The 20,777-nt window shown below is 36.2% G+C and overlaps 1 protein-coding gene across 2 annotated transcripts in view; it reads right to left on the bottom strand.

The window, feature by feature from the left end:
• Positions 1 to 15,375: 15,375 nt before the first annotated feature.
• Positions 15,376 to 20,777, bottom strand: part of PCDH17 (protocadherin 17) — a 121,706-nt gene continuing 116,304 nt past the window's right edge. For both annotated transcript variants that reach the window (XM_044926871.2, XM_006063742.4), the window contains exon 4: positions 15,376 to 20,096. In XM_044926871.2, coding sequence (XP_044782806.1) covers positions 19,414 to 20,096 — 683 coding nt within the window. In that variant the 3' untranslated portion in view covers positions 15,376 to 19,413. The remainder of the gene's footprint in view (positions 20,097 to 20,777) is intronic.

The raw sequence follows: 20,777 nt of genomic DNA, 5'->3' as shown, positions 1-20,777 counted from the left end.
TCTGAAATGAAACAGTAATGACACTTGAATAGGCATAGTTTCTTGAGAAAAATCTAAGCCAAGATATTGAAATGAAAGAGAGGAAAACACATAAGAATGTATTGTTTAATAATAGATAGTATATGGATTTTGTAGGACATGACTCATAGATTGTGAAAATTATTTGCTTGAGTTTATCGTGGACATTTAAAAGTACAATAACATGCAGAGTCCCTTTGTGTCAGGTAAAGTGGGAGATCTGATTTGATTTTGAGACCCCCGCCCTTCTTCCCTTCTCCAGTGTTCAGTAATGCCTAAATATTTTCCAGTTGGCAGAGATGAAAGCATTGTAAGAATTAAAGAGGAATATTTCTGGGACTATTCGTTTTCTTAGGTGATCTTTTTTTTTTTTTTTTTTTTAATCTTGAGATGGCCTTGAAAGCACATCTACGCTGAAACATTATTTTTTAAGGGCAGTTCAGTCTTTAGATAAATTAAAAGGAATACTTTTATTGAATAGAAGTATTACTAAAAACATGCATATCTCAAGCACAAATTACATTTCAAATTTTCAGAAAGTTATTTTTTGATCTACTTGATCTACTTTTGTAGAATACTATTGAAAGCACGTTGTTAGATTACATTTTCAATTTGACTTAAATAATCTTTCATTTAACTTTTCATTTTTATTTAAAATGAGTCACATAAAAATTGTTCCTATGTTGATTATTATCACGATGTCTTCCTGTGGAATCCTAAAAGTTCAGATATGCTAAAAATACAAGAAATTTCTCATGGGAATTTTGTTCTTTCTGGATAAGATTATAAGGATATTTTACTTTCTTATGAAAAAAACACAGTGGAACAGGTGTTAGGTTTTAGGATTTGAGGGGAATCAGAAATTAAGTTGCTTTATCCAGATTAGATACTGATTTTTTTTTAAATAATGCTGACTTTGCTTATATAAATTTAACTTAATCCTATGTCATTATTTTATATAGACATTAAAGGTTGTTTTGATGAGCTTTGCAAGAAAAGAAAGCTAAACACTTAACAATTTTTTTTTCTTTGAATTTTCTCTGCTTTGGCATCTTTTCTACTTATTTAAAAATAATTTTATTGATCTCCAAAAAAACTTATTAAGCCTTTTCTTTGGAGCTATTTTTTTTTAAGAATTCAAAATAAAGGACAACTTTTTCCTTCTAATAAATTATCTTTTTAGTTCTAAGCATGTCTTTTCAAGTTCTTCTCACAGTTGCCTTCTCAGACATTTGTGATCACCTTGTAATTTCCAGGTGTTTGGTTTCATGCCTTCCCTATGCTACACAAAGCTAAGATTACTGTAATCAAATGCTTAAAGCAGAACTTTCAGTGAAACACAATTATAAATGATTCTGAACATAAACTGAGGAAAGGCCGATTCATTATTTTAAATCAGAAATACTTGCAATAATGATATGTATATATTTTTTCTAAAATTCCATTAAACAATAATCTTTTCTGCCTGTTGACTTGACTTTGATAAAAGATCCATAGTTTTAGCAGCTATCTGTTTTACAAAACAGGACTCAATTACACCAGCTGGTGTTGACTGATGTATTTAATAATGTAATAAAGATGCCAACCATGACAGAATTGGTTAGTGTGATACTAGGGCAAAATGCCATTTCTTCCACAAAGTTAGCTATTAAAAAATATTGCCTACAATATGATGAGACCTGTCAAGTGAATTGATAATATGCAAAATTCATAAGCTCTCAAGTGTTTCTTTGGAGTTTGGCAGAATGGGCAGCCTATAGTGTGCTCTCTGGTTTGTGTAAGAAACAAATAAATTGAATGGAGAGTGAGCTGGCTAGTAAGCGGTTCACATTACAAGTGATTAATTGGAAATATTTCATGTTTTATATGCATCTTGTATCAAGAATATTCTTCTTTGGAGAGTTCTATATTTCACATTTAATTTTTATGTTCACTTGCAAGTTTCTCTGGTCCCTCAATTCAAAGAGAGTCTGTTGAAGGGGAAATTAGAGGCTGTGATTCAGAATTCAGTGAGTCTAGTCCCTGCAGAAACTTGGCAGAGGATAAAATCAGTTCTTAGGATGCCAAATTGAGTGGCCCTCGGCCAGATGCTAATTTTGAATGCATGGCACACATCACTTTGTGTCTCGATTAAGCCATGTCTGTGAATCCCATGCAAGCCCAGCAACAGATTTTATGCAACACATGCATTAGCGTTCAGCACATCATAGATTTAATACTGGCTTTAAACATGTAAAAGAAATCACTTCTTTTAGATTAATAAACTCCACCTCTTTGAAAAAATCAATAAGGAATTTTAATTGAATTTTTGTCCATGATTCCTTATTTAAAATTTAACCAATTTTGATCATTTCTTAGAAAAGCACATCCATGAAGAAAGATTTAGTCTTACACAAATGTAAAAATATGGTAGTAATAGCATAAGATAATTTTCCCCTTCCACTTATATGCTTCTTTAGTATATATTGGATAGAAATGTATTCGTGAATGTGCATTTGTTCATTAGCTAATTCAGTAGTAGTCTTAGAGAAGACTAATACAAATTTTGGAGTGGAAGAAATTAAATATCAATGTCTAAAACGGAATTAAAAATGGTTTTATTTGATTATCAGTATTTTCACTATGTTGGAATCATACTGCTGTTTTGTCACCTAATGACCTCACCAGAATGTTCCTGTCCGGTCCCCACATTGCAAAACTAAAACCATCAGTGTATGTGAGCCTTTAGAAACATGACCCTTTCCATGGGAGTGGTTTTGCCATTGTTCTTTTTTGACATCATTTGTAAATAAATGAATGAATGAATAAATAAATAAGAATTTTAATGTAAAAAAATAGTTCCTATTGCATTTTTTTTAATGGAGGTTGGACCTATTGAGCGATAGGATTAATGTACTGTCTTAATGTATGATTTTGAACTGTGCCAACTTTCTCTGTTTTCCTCCAGATTAAAAAGATCAGGGTTAATCATATACAGCTGGCTCTGTGATTTACAATAAAACATAATATTTTAAATATATTGTCGAGAGGTATACACAAGTCTTCTACCTATACTAATAAGTTTGAAAAAAGAAACAATATATGAGAAATCTTTCCCTTTTGTTCAGAGAAAAAAGTCTTTTAGTTAATTGATTGATTTTGTGCTTAATTTTTTTCTCTGTAGCATTTTATTTCTTTTCTGTTTTGTTTTATGCCACTCTGAGTATTTAGTCACCATTGAATACTTAACAGAGAAAGGAGAGGAAAAGACAAGGACCAAAGTAGAAATTGTTTTTGAAATTGTTAACTCTTATTCCAGCCAATCTTCTGGAGTCAGAAATAATGTTACCTTGTGGTATTTTGTTTGCTTGTTTGTTTTTGTTTTTGAAATTAAAGGGAAAAGGAGTTTAGTGTAAATTATCTTGTTATTTTACAGCCTGCTTTCTTTGGCCTAAGGGAAACACAAGTTGAAATAGGACAAACTTTTGAAGCACAGTGGGAAAAAAACTTGTTTTCATCCAACACTGGTTGACTTTGAATGGATCTCGCCTAAATTTTGGGTATGGCGGTCATATATAAGAAAGATGAAATTGGGAAGGCTTGACATATCTTAATTTATTTGTTCGACCAGCATAATGCTAGCCACCTCCTGTTTTTATTATACCAATGTAATGCCAGCCATTTCCTGTTTTCATTAGACCATTGTAATGCTAGCCTCCTACTGTTCTCATTAGTGCAGGACTGTGTAATGGCAGCCACCTCATGTTTTCATTATACCAGAGCTGTATGGTGCCAGCTGCCACTTGTTTAACTTTACTGAGAAGCATTTGACCATGGACTGCAGACTTCCGCAGCTAGTGGCAAACAAGGTAAAGGTATCCCAGATGCTGGTAAAATAGTGGCAAGTGCTTAAATGACTTATTAGCTACTAACGTGCAAGGAATACTGTTTGGGGATGACTGGGAAATTATAACAAACAGAGTGAACTTCAGGCTATTTCATTATTATTGTTCTTTTTTTTTTTATTTTGCTTTGTTTAGAATAATCTAAGACCTTCAACAAGATTTTGCAATGATATATTGTGATCATGTGCGGCTGTATTTGAATTACCAAGATGAGTCTATTTGAGATAATTGATAGTGTTCATTGAGAGTTTTCTTTGTGTTCAAAATGCTTCTAAGCTCTTTATGTTTTACCTCATTTACTCCTTACAATTACTTTAGAAGTTAGTTACTCTTACATTTTACACATGGAAAAACTGAAGTATCTAGTAGTTACGGTGTGTGGGTGGTTCGGTGGTAGAATTCATGCCTGCCAGAAGTGACAGAAGGCCTGGGTTGGATTTCCAGTCCATGCAGCCATAGCGTCCCCTTTCAGGTTTCCCAGGTGGTGCAAGTGGTAAAGAACTCATCTGCCTATAAAGGAGGCTAAGAGATGCGAGTTCAGTCTCTGGGCTGGAAAGATCCCCTAGAGGCTGGCATGGCAACCCACTCCAGTGTTCTTGCCTGGACAATCCCATGACAGAGGAGCCTGGCACAGAGCTGGTCACACAGAGTTGGACATGACTGTAGCAACTTAGCATGCACTCATGTGTAGTAGTTCATGTAAATTTACAAAGTAAATTTCCTCTGTAAAGGGCCAGACAACCTTTATATATATACATATATATATATGTATATATATGTATATGTATATATACTTTGTGGGACATACACTTTTGTCCCAACTATTCAACTCTGCTGTTGTACTAGAGAATCAGATAGACAATCTATAAATAAGTGTGGCTGGTTTCCAATAAATATTTATTCCCAAAAATAAGCTGGGGGTTGGATTTGACCCAACAGCTATAGTTTGCCCACTCATGATATAAGGTCACACCACTAAAGAGTGGTAGATAAGAGTTATGTCTCTGAGGTAAGAGTCTATGACTTTTCACTACTATACTTCCTTGCTGTAACTTTGTAAATGAAGTACTTCCATTTTCATTTATTTGGGAAACTTTGTATAATGATCAAAGCTTTCAAAGAGAAAACAACTTTGCTTAATTATGCTTAAATTTTTTTTCTTTATATTTTTATAGTTTGGTCCCTGGTGCTTTTTATATGAAGCATCTAAGAATTCTTCTGAATAATAACTTAAATATGAAATTTATTATGAAAATTAAAGGAGTCTTTTTTATGAATAAAAAATAAACTTTTGAATTTATTTGACCTATATTTTTATTTCTATATGCAAAAATGTTATGGAATAGTTTTTTAAAAAAACACCACTTTGTTACCGTCAGATTGTTGCATTATTAACTTTACCAAATAGGGTAATTGACAGATGTGTGTAAGTTTGTTGAAATGATTAAACACTGTTGAGAATTGTAACCTGCCAGAGTTCCCTGAGAAATAAGTCCTATCCATCTGTTAGGGGACTCTCTAAATGACTGTAATGAGTCACCTTTAAAATGGCAGTTGTCACCCTAGGATTTGAACCTTGAAGACCCCAAGGAAAATGCTCATATATAATGATGCGTGTGCTTCGGTGAGAAGGGAAAGTATATTGCACCAATTTTCGTGCTCTTGATCACAGGAGGTCAGAAAGCAGTGCTTTGTTACATTAGGCTGTGATCTACAATTAGCACCCCCATCTGTCTGAGGCCAATAATAGACAAGCAGGAGTGATGTTGAAACTTGGCAAGACATTCTATGTCTCACTTGTCTTTTACATTTCCTAAAATGAACATACCCTCACAATGAACTTTGTAGGACTCAACATCACCTGAGGAAATTACCTTTATTGAACTGCAAGCACTCTAAAGATGAAGAAAGAGAAGATTGAAACATAAAGTCAGTGCACTATTCTTGAGGGTAGAAAGCACCAGGGTTATTCATGCTCTCTCCAGACTCCAGGTTCAGTGCTGCCAAGAGGGAATGAATGGGTAAGAAGGTTCTTATATTCATTCTCTTCTTTAACTGTTTCCATTTCTCTCTTTGCTTTGGTGTTTTATCTAAAATAGGGCAGGTGGCATGTAAGAGTTTGTCTTTATGGATGTGAGAGTTGGACTATAAGAAAGCTGAGTGCCGAAGAATTGATGCTTTTGAACTGTGGTGTTGGAGAAGACTCTTGAGAGTCCCTTGGACAGCAAGGAGATCCAACCAGTCCATTCTAAAGGAGATCAGTCTTGGGTGTTCTTTGGAAGGACCGATGCTAAAGCTGAAACTCCAATACTTTGGCCACCTGACATGAAGAACTGACTCATTTGAAAAGACCCTGAAGCTGGGAAAGATTGAAGGCATGAGGAGAAGGGGATGCCAGAGGATGAGATGGTTGGATGGCATCACCGACTCAATGGACATGAGTTTGAATAAACTCTGGGAGTTGGTGATGGACAGGGAGGCCAGGAGTGCTACAGTTCATGGGGTTGCAAAGAGTTGGACACGACTGAGCGACTGAACTGAACTGAACTGAGGGCAGGTGGAGTCACAACATTTTCTGTAAAATAAAATGCAAATTTCACTATGTAAATAAACCATTAGGAAGTAAATTACCTTGAACAGTAGTGGTATTTCAGCAATTACATTGCTTTTCAATATAGAAATATTCCAGCATAAATAAAACCTAGCAAATTTGTGCATGTGCTGGAGGGTGACTGAGTCTCTCTGGAAAGAACACCTCATAGGTTCAGACTATGGTTTTCCCTTTCACAATGTGTTCCTGGTCTGTTGGTAACACCAGCCTTCACTACAGTGTATGTTAACTTTACTTTTAACTCACTTAGTGCATATTTAGCTGAGTTGTTCCAAATAAAATCCCAAATGTGGATTGGCTATGGTAACTACTATTTGTATTAATTAGCCTGTCAATGTGCAGACTTTCATCTTTGCCACTGAAGTTCCTGTCACCCTTTTAACACGTTACCATTATTATTTTTAAACCAGAGTCATTTCAAGTTCAAATTCATAAAATGTGCATTGGAACCACCCACCCTGCTTTACAGATGGGTAAAACAGAATATGTGTCAAAAGAAATAAAACTTTTAAGAAACCATTTGCACTCACCTTCCCCTCACCTCATTTAGAAAGTCAATCTGACATTTTTGGCATTCCACATATTACTTTGAAAGAATTAAAGTCAGGTCGGAAGATGCCCAAGAAATCAATAGAAGCATTCATCCTATAGCATCTGGACATATTTACGATCCCCTAGCTTCTGTTTAAGCATTGCCATTTTCTTGATCTGACACCTTCCACCACCATCACTTTTTCTAATACCTGGCCCCACAAACTCCCAGTGTCATGGGAGTGACAGATTCCACATACACGTTAAGGACAAGTGACTTGAGTTTGGAGCATAAATTAATCATGTCATTTGACCTCTAAGGCAGCAGTAGACCAGACGTTTGAGATACTCTCAGAGGCAAACTCTTCCCTCCTTTTACACCTGAGGAATTTCATTTTACCTGCTCTTCTTAGGGGATCAGCTTTTGACTGCTTCAGGAGGAGCCATTCCAAGCAGCACCTTTCCATGGAGATTCTTCCAGTGAGTTGTTGATACTGATTTGCTGTTGTTCAGCCTGTCTGAATCTTTGTGACCCCATTGATTGCAGCACATCAGCCTTTGCTGTCCTTCACTATTTCCCAGAGTTTGCTCAGTCTCACTTCCATTGAGTCAGTGATGCCATCCAACTGATTTTAAACCTGATGGCACCCTTCCTACCATCCTGTGGTGGCTTCTCCTTTGCCCTTCCCCGTGGGGTATCTTTTCTTGGTAGGTTCCAGCATTCATTCTCCTGTAGGTGGTTGTTCAGCAGCTAGTTGCAATTTTGGTATTCTCACAGGAGGGGATACGCGCATGTCTTTCTACTCCACCATCTTGGAGTGACTCTGTACTGATCAGAACCTGAGATTACACTTACGATTGCAAGACACACCGGCCTGCCAATCTCCAGAGCAGAATATACCTGTAAGAAATTTTAAATAAGTCCTTATGTTAAGTAATTAGGAGAATTTCCAGAACTCTTCTCAAAACTCAGGAAGAAAACATATCAATTTATTTAATAGTCAATGATTGTTTCCCAAAACCTAATATATTTCACCCCTCTTTTCCTAAATATGTCCTTTCTAAGGAAGGATATCTCAACCAGACATTAGTGACATTTTGTTTTGTTAGGTGGGGGAACACTCTATTGTGTGCTGCAGGATGTTTTCTTCTTTATAAATGTCTGTTTATTTATTTTTGGTTGTTCTGGGTCTTCCTTGCTGCTGGAGGGCAATCTCTAGTTGTGTTGAGTGGGGGATACTCTTCAGCTGTGGTTAGCAGGCTTATCACTGTGACAGCTTCTTTGTTGTGCAGCACAGACTCTAGGGAACTCGGGCTTCAGTAGTTGCTACACGTGGGCTCAGTAGTTGTGGTACATGGGCTAAGTTGACAGGTGGTATGTGGGATTTTATTTTCCAGGCCAGGGATCAAACCCATGTCTCCTGCATTGGCAGGTAGATTCTTAACCACTGGACCACTAGGGAAATCCCTGCAGGATGTTTAGTAGCTACTAGATGCCAATAGCAACCCAATTCCTCCACTTCTTAACAATCCACGTTTCCTGTATATGTTGTTCAGTCTCTCAGTTTGGGGTGGACATGTATACATTACTGTATTTGAGATGGATAACCAACAAGGACCTACTGTATAGCACATGGAACTCTGCTTAATGTTATGTGGCATTTGGGATGCAAGGGGAGTTTAGAGGGGAATTGTTGTTGTTCGGTTGCTCAGTCGTGACCAACTCTGTGACCCCATAGGCTGCAGCATGCCAGGTTTCTCTGTCCTTCACTGTCTCCCAGAGCTTGCTCAAACTCGTGTCCAAGTCACTGATACCATTCAACCATCTCATCTCATCCTCTGTCACCCCCTTCTCTTCCTGCCTTCAATCTTTCCCAGCATCAGGGTCTTTTCAAATGAGTTGGCCCTTCACATAAGGTGGCCAAAATATTGGAGCTTCAGCTTCAGCATCAGTTCTTCCAATGAATATTTGGGGTTGATTTCCTTTAGAGTTTATTGGTTTGATCTCCTTGCTGTCCAAGGGATTCTCAAGAGCCTTCTCCAGCACCACAGTTCAGAGGCATCAATTCTGTGGCACTTGGCCTCTGGTTTCTGTGAAATACTACTGGGAGGGCACAACTGACCCCAGTTGGGAACCAGTAAGCTAAGGCATTATTTCTTATGGTGGTGGTGGTGGTTTAGTTGCTAAGTCATGTCCGACTTTTGTGACTCCATGGACTGTAGCCTGCCACTTTCCTCTTTTCATGGTATTCTTCAGGCAAGAATACTGGAGTGGGTTGCCATTTCCTTCTCCAGGGGATCTTCCCAACTTAGGAATCAAACCCTGGTCTGCATTGCAGGCAGATTCTTTACCAACTGAATTATGAGGGAAACCCATTATTTCTTATGTTAATGTCTAAATAATCAATAATTAAAAGCTCCTCTCTGATATGCATGGAATATTATAGAAGAACTAAGATAATATACCTATATCAGCCTGGAAGGCCCTGGGTCAATGGACATAAATCAAAAAAATATATACATGGAAATATTCTGCCAAACAGTACTCACCCAGGTACCAGATTGGAAAATCTGGGAATGTTAAAAAGTCAATTTTCCATGAGATGAAAATCATCTATGCTCTTGGTCTTTACCTTTCTCTTCTCTCTGCCTCCTAAAGCTTCAAACATGATTATAATTTCAAAGAAAGACATTTCTGGGAAGCTGGAAACATACACATAAATACTCTGTTGAGAGCTTGAAGCTGAGAATTGCAAGATTCAGCAAAGTTGGCATTGCCTTTAGGTAGTTGGACCTGACCCAAGAACAAGGTGCTATTAGACAGCATCTTATAAAGAACGGATCACCAGGCAGCAGCAAGCTGTCCTAGTGTTATTTTCCTGAATTCACATTCAGCTTGGCAAGACGTTCACAGAGCTCTCCCAGTTAGAGAGCCTAATTCAGGTATCCTCGAGTTTCTTTTCCCTGGAAGAGAAATTCATGTGATACGTCAGCATCAGTACAATCCCCATCTTGACCTAATCTACCTTCCCAAACCTTTGTAGATTTCTGTTTAGAGAATATTCTGACTTTATTTAAATGTTTTGCACACACTGCCTCTCTCTGCTTCCAAAATGCATTTTCTGTACGTCTCTGCTGCCAAAACCCTGTCCCACCTTAAATGCTCAATTCAAACGCTGCCTTCACTCCCCACCTCTCATCTCTTTAGCTGAAAGTACTCTGTCTCTTTTTTTACCCACTGCAACTTGTACTTCTTTCATAGTACCAACTACAAACTGCATTTGTGTAAATAACTTCCTTTCCCAGTGTATTTTAAATTCTATGGAGACAGAACCTGCATTTTGTTAGTATCTGTATGCTCTATTGTATTCAAAAACACAATGCATGCTCCATAAATTAATATTGAATTGAAGTGAAATGTCACATTCTCGGGAAGGAAAATCACCAGAGAAGTCACTTTTGACCCATTCATTTATTTCCTTTTCTTCTTTGGATTAGGAACACAGATTAAATTTTAGTAGTTATCCAAAATGAGAGAAATGATGAAATAAGTATAATAGTTGAATTTTAGAGGTGTTTGAGGGGAAAAGGCAAACTGAGTAATCATAATCATATCTCAGAAGGAAGGGTCTTATCTTCAGTAAAATCCAAATATTTCACATGATGAGTTTTCAAAATGAGAATTTCTTAACATGTAGGCACTAATATGCAGATGACACCACCTTTATGGCAGAAAGTGAAGAGGAACTAAAGAGCCTCTTGATAAAGTGAAAGAGGTGAGTGAAAAAGTTGGTGTAAAACTCAACATTCAGAAAACTAAGATCATGGCATCTGGTCCCATCACTTCATGGGAAATAGATGGGGAAACAGTGGAAACAGTGACAGACTTTAATTTTAGGGGCTCCAAAATCACTGCAGATGGTGATTGCAGCCATGAAATTAAAAGACGCTTACTCCTTGGAAGGAAAGTTATGACCAACCTAGATAGCATATTCAAAAGCAGAGACATTACTTTGCCAACAAAGGTCCGTTTAGTCAAGGCTATGGTTTTCCCAGTGGTCATGTATAGATGTGAGAGTTGAACTGTGAAGAAAGCTGAGTGCCAAAGAATTGATGCTTTTGAACTGTGGTGTTGGAGAAGACTCTTGAGAGGTCCCTTGGACTGCAAGGAAGTCCAACCAGTCCATCCTAAAGGAGATCAGTCCTGGGTGTTCATTGGAAGGACTGATGTTGAAGCTGAAACTCCAATACTTTGGCCACCTCATGTGAAGAGTTGACTCACTGAAAAGACCCTGATGCTGGGAGGGATTGGGGGCAGGAGGAGAAGGGGACCACGGAAGATGAGATGGCTGGATGGCATCACCGAAAATGGACATGAGTTTGAATGGACTCCAGGAGTTGGTGATGGACAGCGAGGCCTGGCGTACTGCAGTTCATGGGGTTGCAAAGAGTTGGATACGACTGAGCGAATGAACTGAACTGAACCGAGGCACTAATAATAATAGAGTAAGATGATTTATTTTCTATCACATTTTCAAATTTTCAATGAAGTAGTGAGGCACTCTTGCATAAAGATTTTAACTAAAAACCCTGTGTATTTATTTACCACCTTTTATACCTCCGTTATATTTTATTAAGCATTTTGTCAATTTTAACACTCTATGTAGGCTACATCTAAGAAATTGTTGTTTCCTATAGGTTAATAAAAGCAATTTGAACATTTTCTACTTGCTGTAACTATTGGATTGTACATCACTACCTCTCTAATTGATCCATGAATAAGAAGACATATAGAAATATATTTATATGAATATACCTAATGGAAAAATAAGTAGCTGAGAAAGACTATATAATACTTGATAGAAAATTATGAAATTAAGATGAAAATAAGAGACTGGTTATATGCAAGACAGTAGATAATGCTATAAAAGTTAATGCTATAAAGATATCTATATAAATAAACCTGATTTTTAATAGAAATAGAATAAATATTCAAAAATATTACATCAAAGCAAATTATCATAGTGAAAACATATTTCAACTGCAAAAATAAGGAGGAATAATGTCAAAATATGATGGCAAAGAGATAGTGTTGAGATATTCAGCTGATCAATAAAGTGAAGGAATGAATAACATATCCCATCTATGTGAATTTAAATTTTTAAAATATAAAACAGTGTTAAAATTACATTAAATTTTATTTCTGGACCTCTTGAGAATAAGGTTGGTTTTCTATAAATTGCAAAGAGAGATATTTAAAAATGAATGAATAAGCAAAACTCAGGAAGAATCAGAACACTTCACTTTTGATTAACCAGACTGAAAATGACTTGGATAGCTATAGTAATCTCTATTTTTCATCAGATTACTGAAAACAGCAATGATATAATATTTTATCAAATGTGGATAAGGAAAGTCATAAATAAAAAAGTGTGTTCATCCTTTATCCATATTGCTACTACTTAAATTCTCTTATTTTGTGATACTGACATTTGAAATAACTTGACTCTCATGCCTCCATATGTGCATATGAATGCAGTATTTAAATGTCTTTTCAATATTTTTGGTTTATGTGATTATTTCTAAGAAGTCAATTAGTAATCTTATTAATTCAGCATATGCATAACCTTATGATGTAAAGGAATTAAATAAAATCTATGAATATCTTCCATGAGAATATGTTAAGTTCATGAAAAAGCAAATCTTCCATAACATTTCAGAATATTTTGGAGATCATACCATCAATGCTGTGAAACAATTTTATAAACGACAGTAAAGAATTGAAGGCAATCTTAAGAGAGGCTCAATTCTTATGATGTCTTTTCTTTTTCTTGTAGAGTATAATCCCTATTCTCTATTTTTAAATTATTTAATGTTGTTATGAACTATTAACATAGAGGCTATCTGGGTTATATGACGTGATTGTCAACTTAAAGTGAAAAGCATATTACTGGCATAATTTAATGTTTTAGTATGATAAATAAGAGACTAGAAAGGTTAGATGTTAAATAGGGCAAGATTTTGGAATCCACAAAATCTGCTGCAAACAGAGGAACTGCTCAGTAAGTTCAAGTGTGGTCTTAAGACTTCCAAGCTCAATGTCTTTGGTTAAGTTTATTTACTTCCTTGAGCTTCAGAATTTCTAATTTTGTAATGCCTTCTAAACTTGTAAAAATTCTCTGGGAACTGGAAAATTCTTTACAAATAGAATTTATCAATATTAACAAGGCTTGTGTAACTGTCATTTGACCTGCCTGATGCTACAAACCCTTAGGGAAATAAGCACAATTTTCATATAAATGGTGCTGACCAATATTTTATACAAAATATCATGATATACTGTGTAAGTTGAACAATAACAAAGAAAGCTTCCAATATTGTTTCTGTTTTACAACAATCTTTGAAAAATATTATGAAATAATTTGATTGAATATTGTACCTTCAGGAAAATAGATTTTGAAATATAAATAATAATCAAAATTTAGTCCATTAGAATGCTATAGATCATTTATAAATTCTTCCTTTCAAAGTGAAATGCTTCATTTGTAAGATAAAAAATAGAACACATCTAATGGGTGAAGTCAGTCTGTGTGATACAAAATTTGTAAAAAAAAGAAAAAAAAAACACACACAGAAAAATATTCCTTCTCTAATCGATATTTGTATGTAAGATACTCATTAACATTTAAAATAGCTTCAAAAACTAAGTTATTGTTTGGCAACTTTTTCTGAATTATTAAAAAGGGAGAACAGGGAAAGAAGTTGTACCCTTTTATAAATCCTAATGGACAGTGGATTATCCAGCATTATTAATTTCTAATATGAACATAAAATGATATATTTCCTTGGTGAACCATGTGCAACCATCTACAAAAGCATGTAATAAAGAGTTTGAAGATGGTCCATTAACTTGATGATCTATTTCTCTGTGCTGTATTGATGCTATAGTAATGCTTAAGAATTTGTTCTCTTTATATCCTACAAATGATTGCTCTCTGATTGTCAAATAATTGTATCTTTGGGGCATATGTACTTAAAAACTACTCTAATCTGAGGAGCTTTAATAGCTCACTGACATGACGGAAGCTTGTGATACATGTTGCACACATGACTTCCTTCTCATTGCAACCTGGCCAGGTAGAGTTGTTCATCTGAATGACTTCCAAATCCTTCAGCCTTGGTCAACTGGTTCAGGTGAGTCAATTAACACACTTGAAAGCAATTAATGACGTGATAACCATATGGTTTTGCTCTACTTAACACACAAATATTTTTTTATTATAAAAGGTAATATAAGGTCAGTTTCTATGAGGCAATATAATTCAAGGCAATATAAGATCAATTTCTATGTTTGCATATACCACCTAGGTACAAGGAATAAGTACTCTGATGGCAAAATGTAATTATTTTAGTTTTTTGTACCTTAGGACCATTGTATGGAACCTGACACCTAAGTGGTGCTCATTGAACAAGAAACAGACATGTTAACCAATAAATGAGCAAAATAATGGGTAGGACATTTAGTCTATTCTAATAAGTCTAAACCACAAAGATCTTAAATATGGAAAAGCAATGCACACTTGATGTAATTTATACTGTCAGAAGAAAAGTAAAATTAAAAGAAAAAAATCAACAGGGGCAGAACACTATGTTGGTTTGTAATTTAGAAGATGCTACTCACTGGGTGTGAACTGGCAGAGATATGGGATGTGTGGTCTAGCTGAGGGAAAATGCAAACAAGCAAATCTAGTTCATAAAGAGTTGAACTTACCTCTGTGTTTCTCCCACCAGACTACTGTGACTAGGGCACCATTCGGATTTTACTGTTTACTCCTGGGGCATAATTGTCCAAGGAAAACACAGAGTAGGAATTCAGTAAACATTTGTTTAGTAAGTAGAAAGAGAGGCTTATTATTTTAAGATGCTACAATAAACATGTACTAACTTTAAAATACCATTTATAAATAGGTGGTTTTACCAGTCATGTAAGCTTATGAGAGGTCTTATAAAAATGACTTTTCTGAAGTCCTTTAGGATCTTGTACCAAAGTATCTTCAAACCAATCATAAATATGAAAATCCACTAGTATCATAAGGCTATGACTCCATGGTAAGTATTTGACTATCCAGCTTATCGGGCTTTCTGAAAGCCTGGTAATGAATTCCCACTGAGTGTCATTATTGCTAAATAAGTTTTCCAAAAGCTTATTTTACTGGCAAATAAAGGAATAGCACAAACATTTGTGATGTCACAATTGCTTTCCAAAATAATTATGATCGGGGTCCCTGCGGTACACAGTGTATTAGAGAATGCAAGGGAAGGCAACACCACTATTAGTAATAGCTTTTTATTCAGAGTCCTCATTTTCCAGATAGGTCACATTAAACACAGCCATTAAACAACAGCGTTGAGATAAATCCATACAATGTATGCTGCTTTGTTGTTGTCCTTGTTCACCAATCACTTGGTGCAGCTAAGAACCTTATGGAGCGATGGGGCTGATAAATGGGGATAGCCAACCTACGAAACACTGGAGCCAGGAAAGTCAGACTTTATTCAGGTCTCATTCAATTACATTTCGAATCAACACATCTTGATAGCCAAAACCCTCATTTGAATTAATGCTCCGGTAAGTGTTGTGTGTTGTCAAAAGAATATAATTAGACAATAATGAGTGGGCATATATTATGCCAAATCTCAGTCTACTTGTTGACCTCAGCAACTTCTACTCCATTAGGCAACAAACAGCTTTTAACCTGGTTCTAATAAAGCATACTGCTCCATCACGACATTACTTTTTTTTCTTTTTTATGGTATCATTTTTTAAATTGAGCAGTACCTAGATCCTTTAAAGGGAAGTCATGTTTTACAAGATCTCAGCTAATTTAGAAAAACAAAACAAGTCAATTTCCCAACCGGGAATTCAATTAATTTATGGAGTAGTGAGCCAATATTTGCATATTGCCTGCAGTAAGGATTAAGTATGTCAGGTTAAGAAATAAAATGAAAGCATTCTTTGAAATTGTGTGATACGTCTTTTTTATGTTTACTTTGGTATAGATACAACTAACACTGATTCTCACTACTTTTAATTTTGATGAAAAGATCTTTTATCATTAACACATTAACATTTAATGGAAACATTGCTTTGTTACTGGTACTTTTTTTAGTTCATCAGTAAACAATTTTTAGAACTTTGACTTTCTTATGAAAAATTCTATAGATACTTTTTCTGTGCTTGATACAGTTATTCAAGGACCTAAAAGACAAAGTATTTTTATTTATTTTGAATGTGGGGGATTTTTTTGAGGGGCTAGTAATTGGAGCATGTGAATTAAGATAATTTTTCACATTCTGAATTGTGACAAAAACCCCTTGAAATATCACTGCATCACCCCTTGGAGCAAGTTGCTCCCTCCCCAAAGGGGTAATTTTGGCATCTCAGAGACTTCCATGGAAGCCAAGCACCAGAGGTCTGTGATAAAGGCATTTGCCAGCCAAATGAATAAAAGCAAGATTCCCTTCAATCTAACTATAAAAGCTTAGAGTCCTGACTGCTGAATTACCACCAACTGGTAAATAAATAATCACTACTAAATACAGATAATGTGTTAAACAGCTAACGCTAGTAAATCACTGGTGACAGAGAGCCTAAAGGTAATCCCTCACACATTGGCACAACCAATTCTTAAGATCTGATAGTGTTTTAATGTCTTCAGACACTTGTAATAAATTGAACAACTGGTTACTCACCATTAAGAACATTTTAAAAATAAACCCTACTCTCTTTGTTGATTTCATTTACATACTGCCTTAGATTTTACTACTTGGCTATTGTCTAGTAAGAGAGAGGCAACACTTGGTAAGACTAAATGGAAATCAGTTTTCCATCAAATCGCAGCTATCAAGCTAAATCAACCTGTAGTCTCCTGGCAAAAAAATAACATCATATAACAGAGACGACACATTTCAGATACATAAATTGTCCAAAATATAGAGAGTCAATTAAGTTTCACATGTACAAGATCCTTTCTTTTCTAATTTAAACATTTATGAATAATAAAAACCAAGAGTAGAGCTTTGGAAAGGCTGTTACTAGGAACCAAATACAGTTCTCAAGAGAATAAGGCTGATGGGAGGTGTCCACTCTTCCCTTTCAAAGCAGTTCTGCAAACTTGGTACAGTCTCAAATCTTGACAGCATTGGATGGAAATCTTTTCAGTTGGATTTTTTGAGGTTTAAAATTACAAAACTGAATTCACCTCGGTGTTTGTTTTTGCTTTTGTTTTTGATATAAGGATTTTATGACATTTACGCTGTTACTACACTGGCTTGGTGGCCAGGAAAGAAGGCACAGAATTCTCCACCAGTTTGCAAATAATGCATTTTTCTGCTCCAGTGCACAAACAGCCTTTATTTAACTCAGCACCACATATTCTAAGGTATGGGCTGGAAACTGTTTGTCATGAAGCTGTAAAATGCCAAAATTTTTAAACGCTGAAGGAAAATGTCAATCAAGGCATTTTCCCATCTGCTGCTACTTCTGCAAGTGCTAATTTTACTTTTTCCCAATTCCTGAAATTTGAGGTTTCCTAGCCTCATATGGAAGTAAGTTTGAAACTTGCTAAATGTCACAAGGAAAGGTGCAACAAAATGAAGGAATAGAAGGTGTATTGTTCTCAAAGGACAGCTATAAAAACAGGCAGAAGAGCACTGAAAAAAAAAAAAAAAAGGCAAACCTTTTGTTAAGACCGAGACCTCTTGTAAAACGCTACACAATGCAAGTAACCAGTGCTGGTACCACACATACATTAAAGCATTTTGCATGGTTTTGAAATATAATGGGAACACACATCTTGAACCACTAAGGATACTTTTGAGAACCAATCAACAGTATGATATCTACATAGGCAGAAGCTGGAAGTTATTGAAAAACATGAAGAAGTTTCAGGTATTGGTACAAATGTAATTCTTGTGATTTAGCATGACTTTAATAAAAGCTTCCACAAAGGACTTGCACATAACCGTGACTGACAGATGTATTTTCTGACCTTTCAGTTAGCTCCATCAGCTCACTCAAACACATTTTGAACAGATTATGTACTGTAGTACTTGGTAGACTATACATTAAACAAGAGACTTTGCTCTGAGGCACTGCTTCCAACACTCCATGGGGAAAAGGAAGCAGGAAAAAACAAAACTCATAGAGTTCGACAGCTACCGAGGCAACACTTGCCATTTACAATATAAGCCCAAATATTTTTGCAACACAACTATATATTAATTTAATAAAATACACAATATAGCTCTTATACACTCAACAATTTGGCTCATATGCACTGAATCTGCAATAAATCAATAAAAATATGTCATTTGATGTAAACACATTTAATTTTCTTACATTTGCACATTTAAATGGTCATGTGATTTGTGTATGTCTAAAACATTTTCACGTTCCTGAGCTATTTTAGTGTCCACAAATGAATAAAACATATCAATCATGTTAATTGTCTCTGAATATCAGCGCTCAATGGTAACTATTTTTCAGATCTTTTCTAGAGCAAATTTAAAACATATCCATTGTTATGTGTATGTTTGTTGGACACTAAAATGCTAAAGAGGCATTTTAAACCTTTAAATTTTCTTCTCCTTTCATGAAGTGAATAAGTCTATGTGTGTGCAGGACAAAATGGAATATATCTTTTTACATTTAACTTTTATACGACATGAGGTGTTTTACAAATGACCCAGTTTTTAATTTTTTTTCGACTAATGATATGGAATGTTCTCTGTGTTTATATGTGTGGCAGGTAACTTTATACAGAAATGTTTACCACAAATATGTGTTAATGTTTGGTGTAGCTTGGACTACTGCAAGGTCTTTTCGGGACGTTCAGTAGAAGCCTGTGGTGACTGCTAGAAATTCTACCACAGATCAAAAATTATGACCCTGCTTTGTATGGGGTTTATAGGTAAACAGTTAAGTCAGCATAAACCATGGAGGACAGTCTTAGAGCAATCAGAAAAATTCTTCCATTCTCACACTGCATACCTTCCTAACAGATTGTCAAAAGGTAACTTGCTTCATCATCCTCTTTTATCTCCTCTCCTTTTTCTTTTCTGTTTGTCTTTCCTCTTTGAGCATCCTTAATTCTGTCCTAATATAAGTCTGGTCAGAAAAATCCATCGTTATCTCTGAAAAAGAAACAGCAGTGAAAAGAATGTACTCATGGGCACTTCAGATGTTCACTAAGAGCCTGAAAGCAGCATCGGTCTTTCTTCATCCCTGTACAATGGGGTTGTCACCAGGAGGGATCATTTTTCAATCAAAAGAAGAATCAGGAAGATGCCAATGCCTTTTGTTCTTTTTCACTTTCTCACAGCCACAGGGTCATTTCCCCGGCAGTCCTGCAGAAGCTTGTCGATTTCCCTCACGACTTCCTCTGCATCCACCGACTCTCTGCCCAGATCCTGGCCGGGGTGGTCAAGTTGCTCCAAGACGGTGCCCATCTCGTTGGAATCCCGGCTGGCTCTTGAATGCACGTCTGCGAAGACCCTTGCCATCTGCTCAGAAGCCAGGAAGGGAGGGTCTCTTGGTTGCTTGCTGGGGGACAGATACTGACTGTCAGTGGGCAAGTACTGGCCGCTCGCCTCGGCCAGGGCTCCTGGCTTTGCTTCGCAACCATCCAAGGAGCCTTTTGTGGAAGCGCAAGGCTCGATACATGCCTTGGTCGGGCTGCTTGATGCTGAAGGGACCTCTTGGAGGAGAGGGCTCAGGGCACGTTTGGCTTTTAAATAAGGTTTCACATTGGCAATGAGAATCGTGTGCTCTCGCTTGTCTTTTCCAAATGTACAAAAAGTCTTTTTCCCAGTAGGATTCACAGTTTCGTAAGTCTCAGTCTCAACATTAGCTTCAACTGTGGGTACAAAGAGATTTGTGCGGTAATCTGCATTTTCAGCCTGATTGGTTGCAGGGAACTGTGGCATCCAGCACCTGTCAGAATGACCAAGCACTCGGCATTCATCTGTGCAATTAACACACTCTTCCGGTTCTGCAAAACAAAAGAAAGACAGCAAAGCCAGTCACTAGGGTTGCCTTTATCTTGCTACCGAGACTGTGATCCGCTCTCCCTGGGTTTGCTTGACCTCTAGTCTCTTAATTAAAAAGAAAAGAAAACAATAATTAAAACATTTCAGGATGGTTGCATAAACCTGCTGGTTGAGACAATGGTGTTATTTAAGTCTATTCTCTAGATATTAACGAATTCCCATAGCCTGGAAAGAAGTAAAAAGTGGCCATTGGAGACTCATTCTCAGTAGAATAGAACATCACTGTAAACTAATCTCCTGGGGATATCAGTTAGTCTTTGTTCTGTATAACCCATCCTGGAAACAGGGAACTTCAAGAAGGATTACCAGGATTAATTTTTCAAATCAAATAACAGTACAGAAACTGAACTGCAGACTTCCATACCAAGTCCTAACCTGGTTTGTTGCTTTGTTTTTTTTTTTTTTCCCATGTTTTATCCCTATTTTGCTTGTAATTGTTATTTTGGTAACAGTCATGAAATAAAACTTTTCCTTTAAAAGCCTACTTTTCTACTGAGAGTAGCAAATAGAATTTTCTATCCAAATGTGTTATAAACAACCTTGTCAAAAATGTACATAGTCCTATTGTAGTAGATTTGCAGATGAATCACATAATCAGGTTTCCTCACTTCAATTTTTTTTGT

The sequence above is a fragment of the Bubalus bubalis genome, chromosome 13, assembly GCF_019923935.1.
Source record: "Bubalus bubalis isolate 160015118507 breed Murrah chromosome 13, NDDB_SH_1, whole genome shotgun sequence".
Taxonomy (NCBI): domain Eukaryota; kingdom Metazoa; phylum Chordata; class Mammalia; order Artiodactyla; family Bovidae; genus Bubalus; species Bubalus bubalis.
Note: the sequence above shows the minus strand (reverse complement) of the source record. Positions and strands in the feature narration are given on the sequence as shown.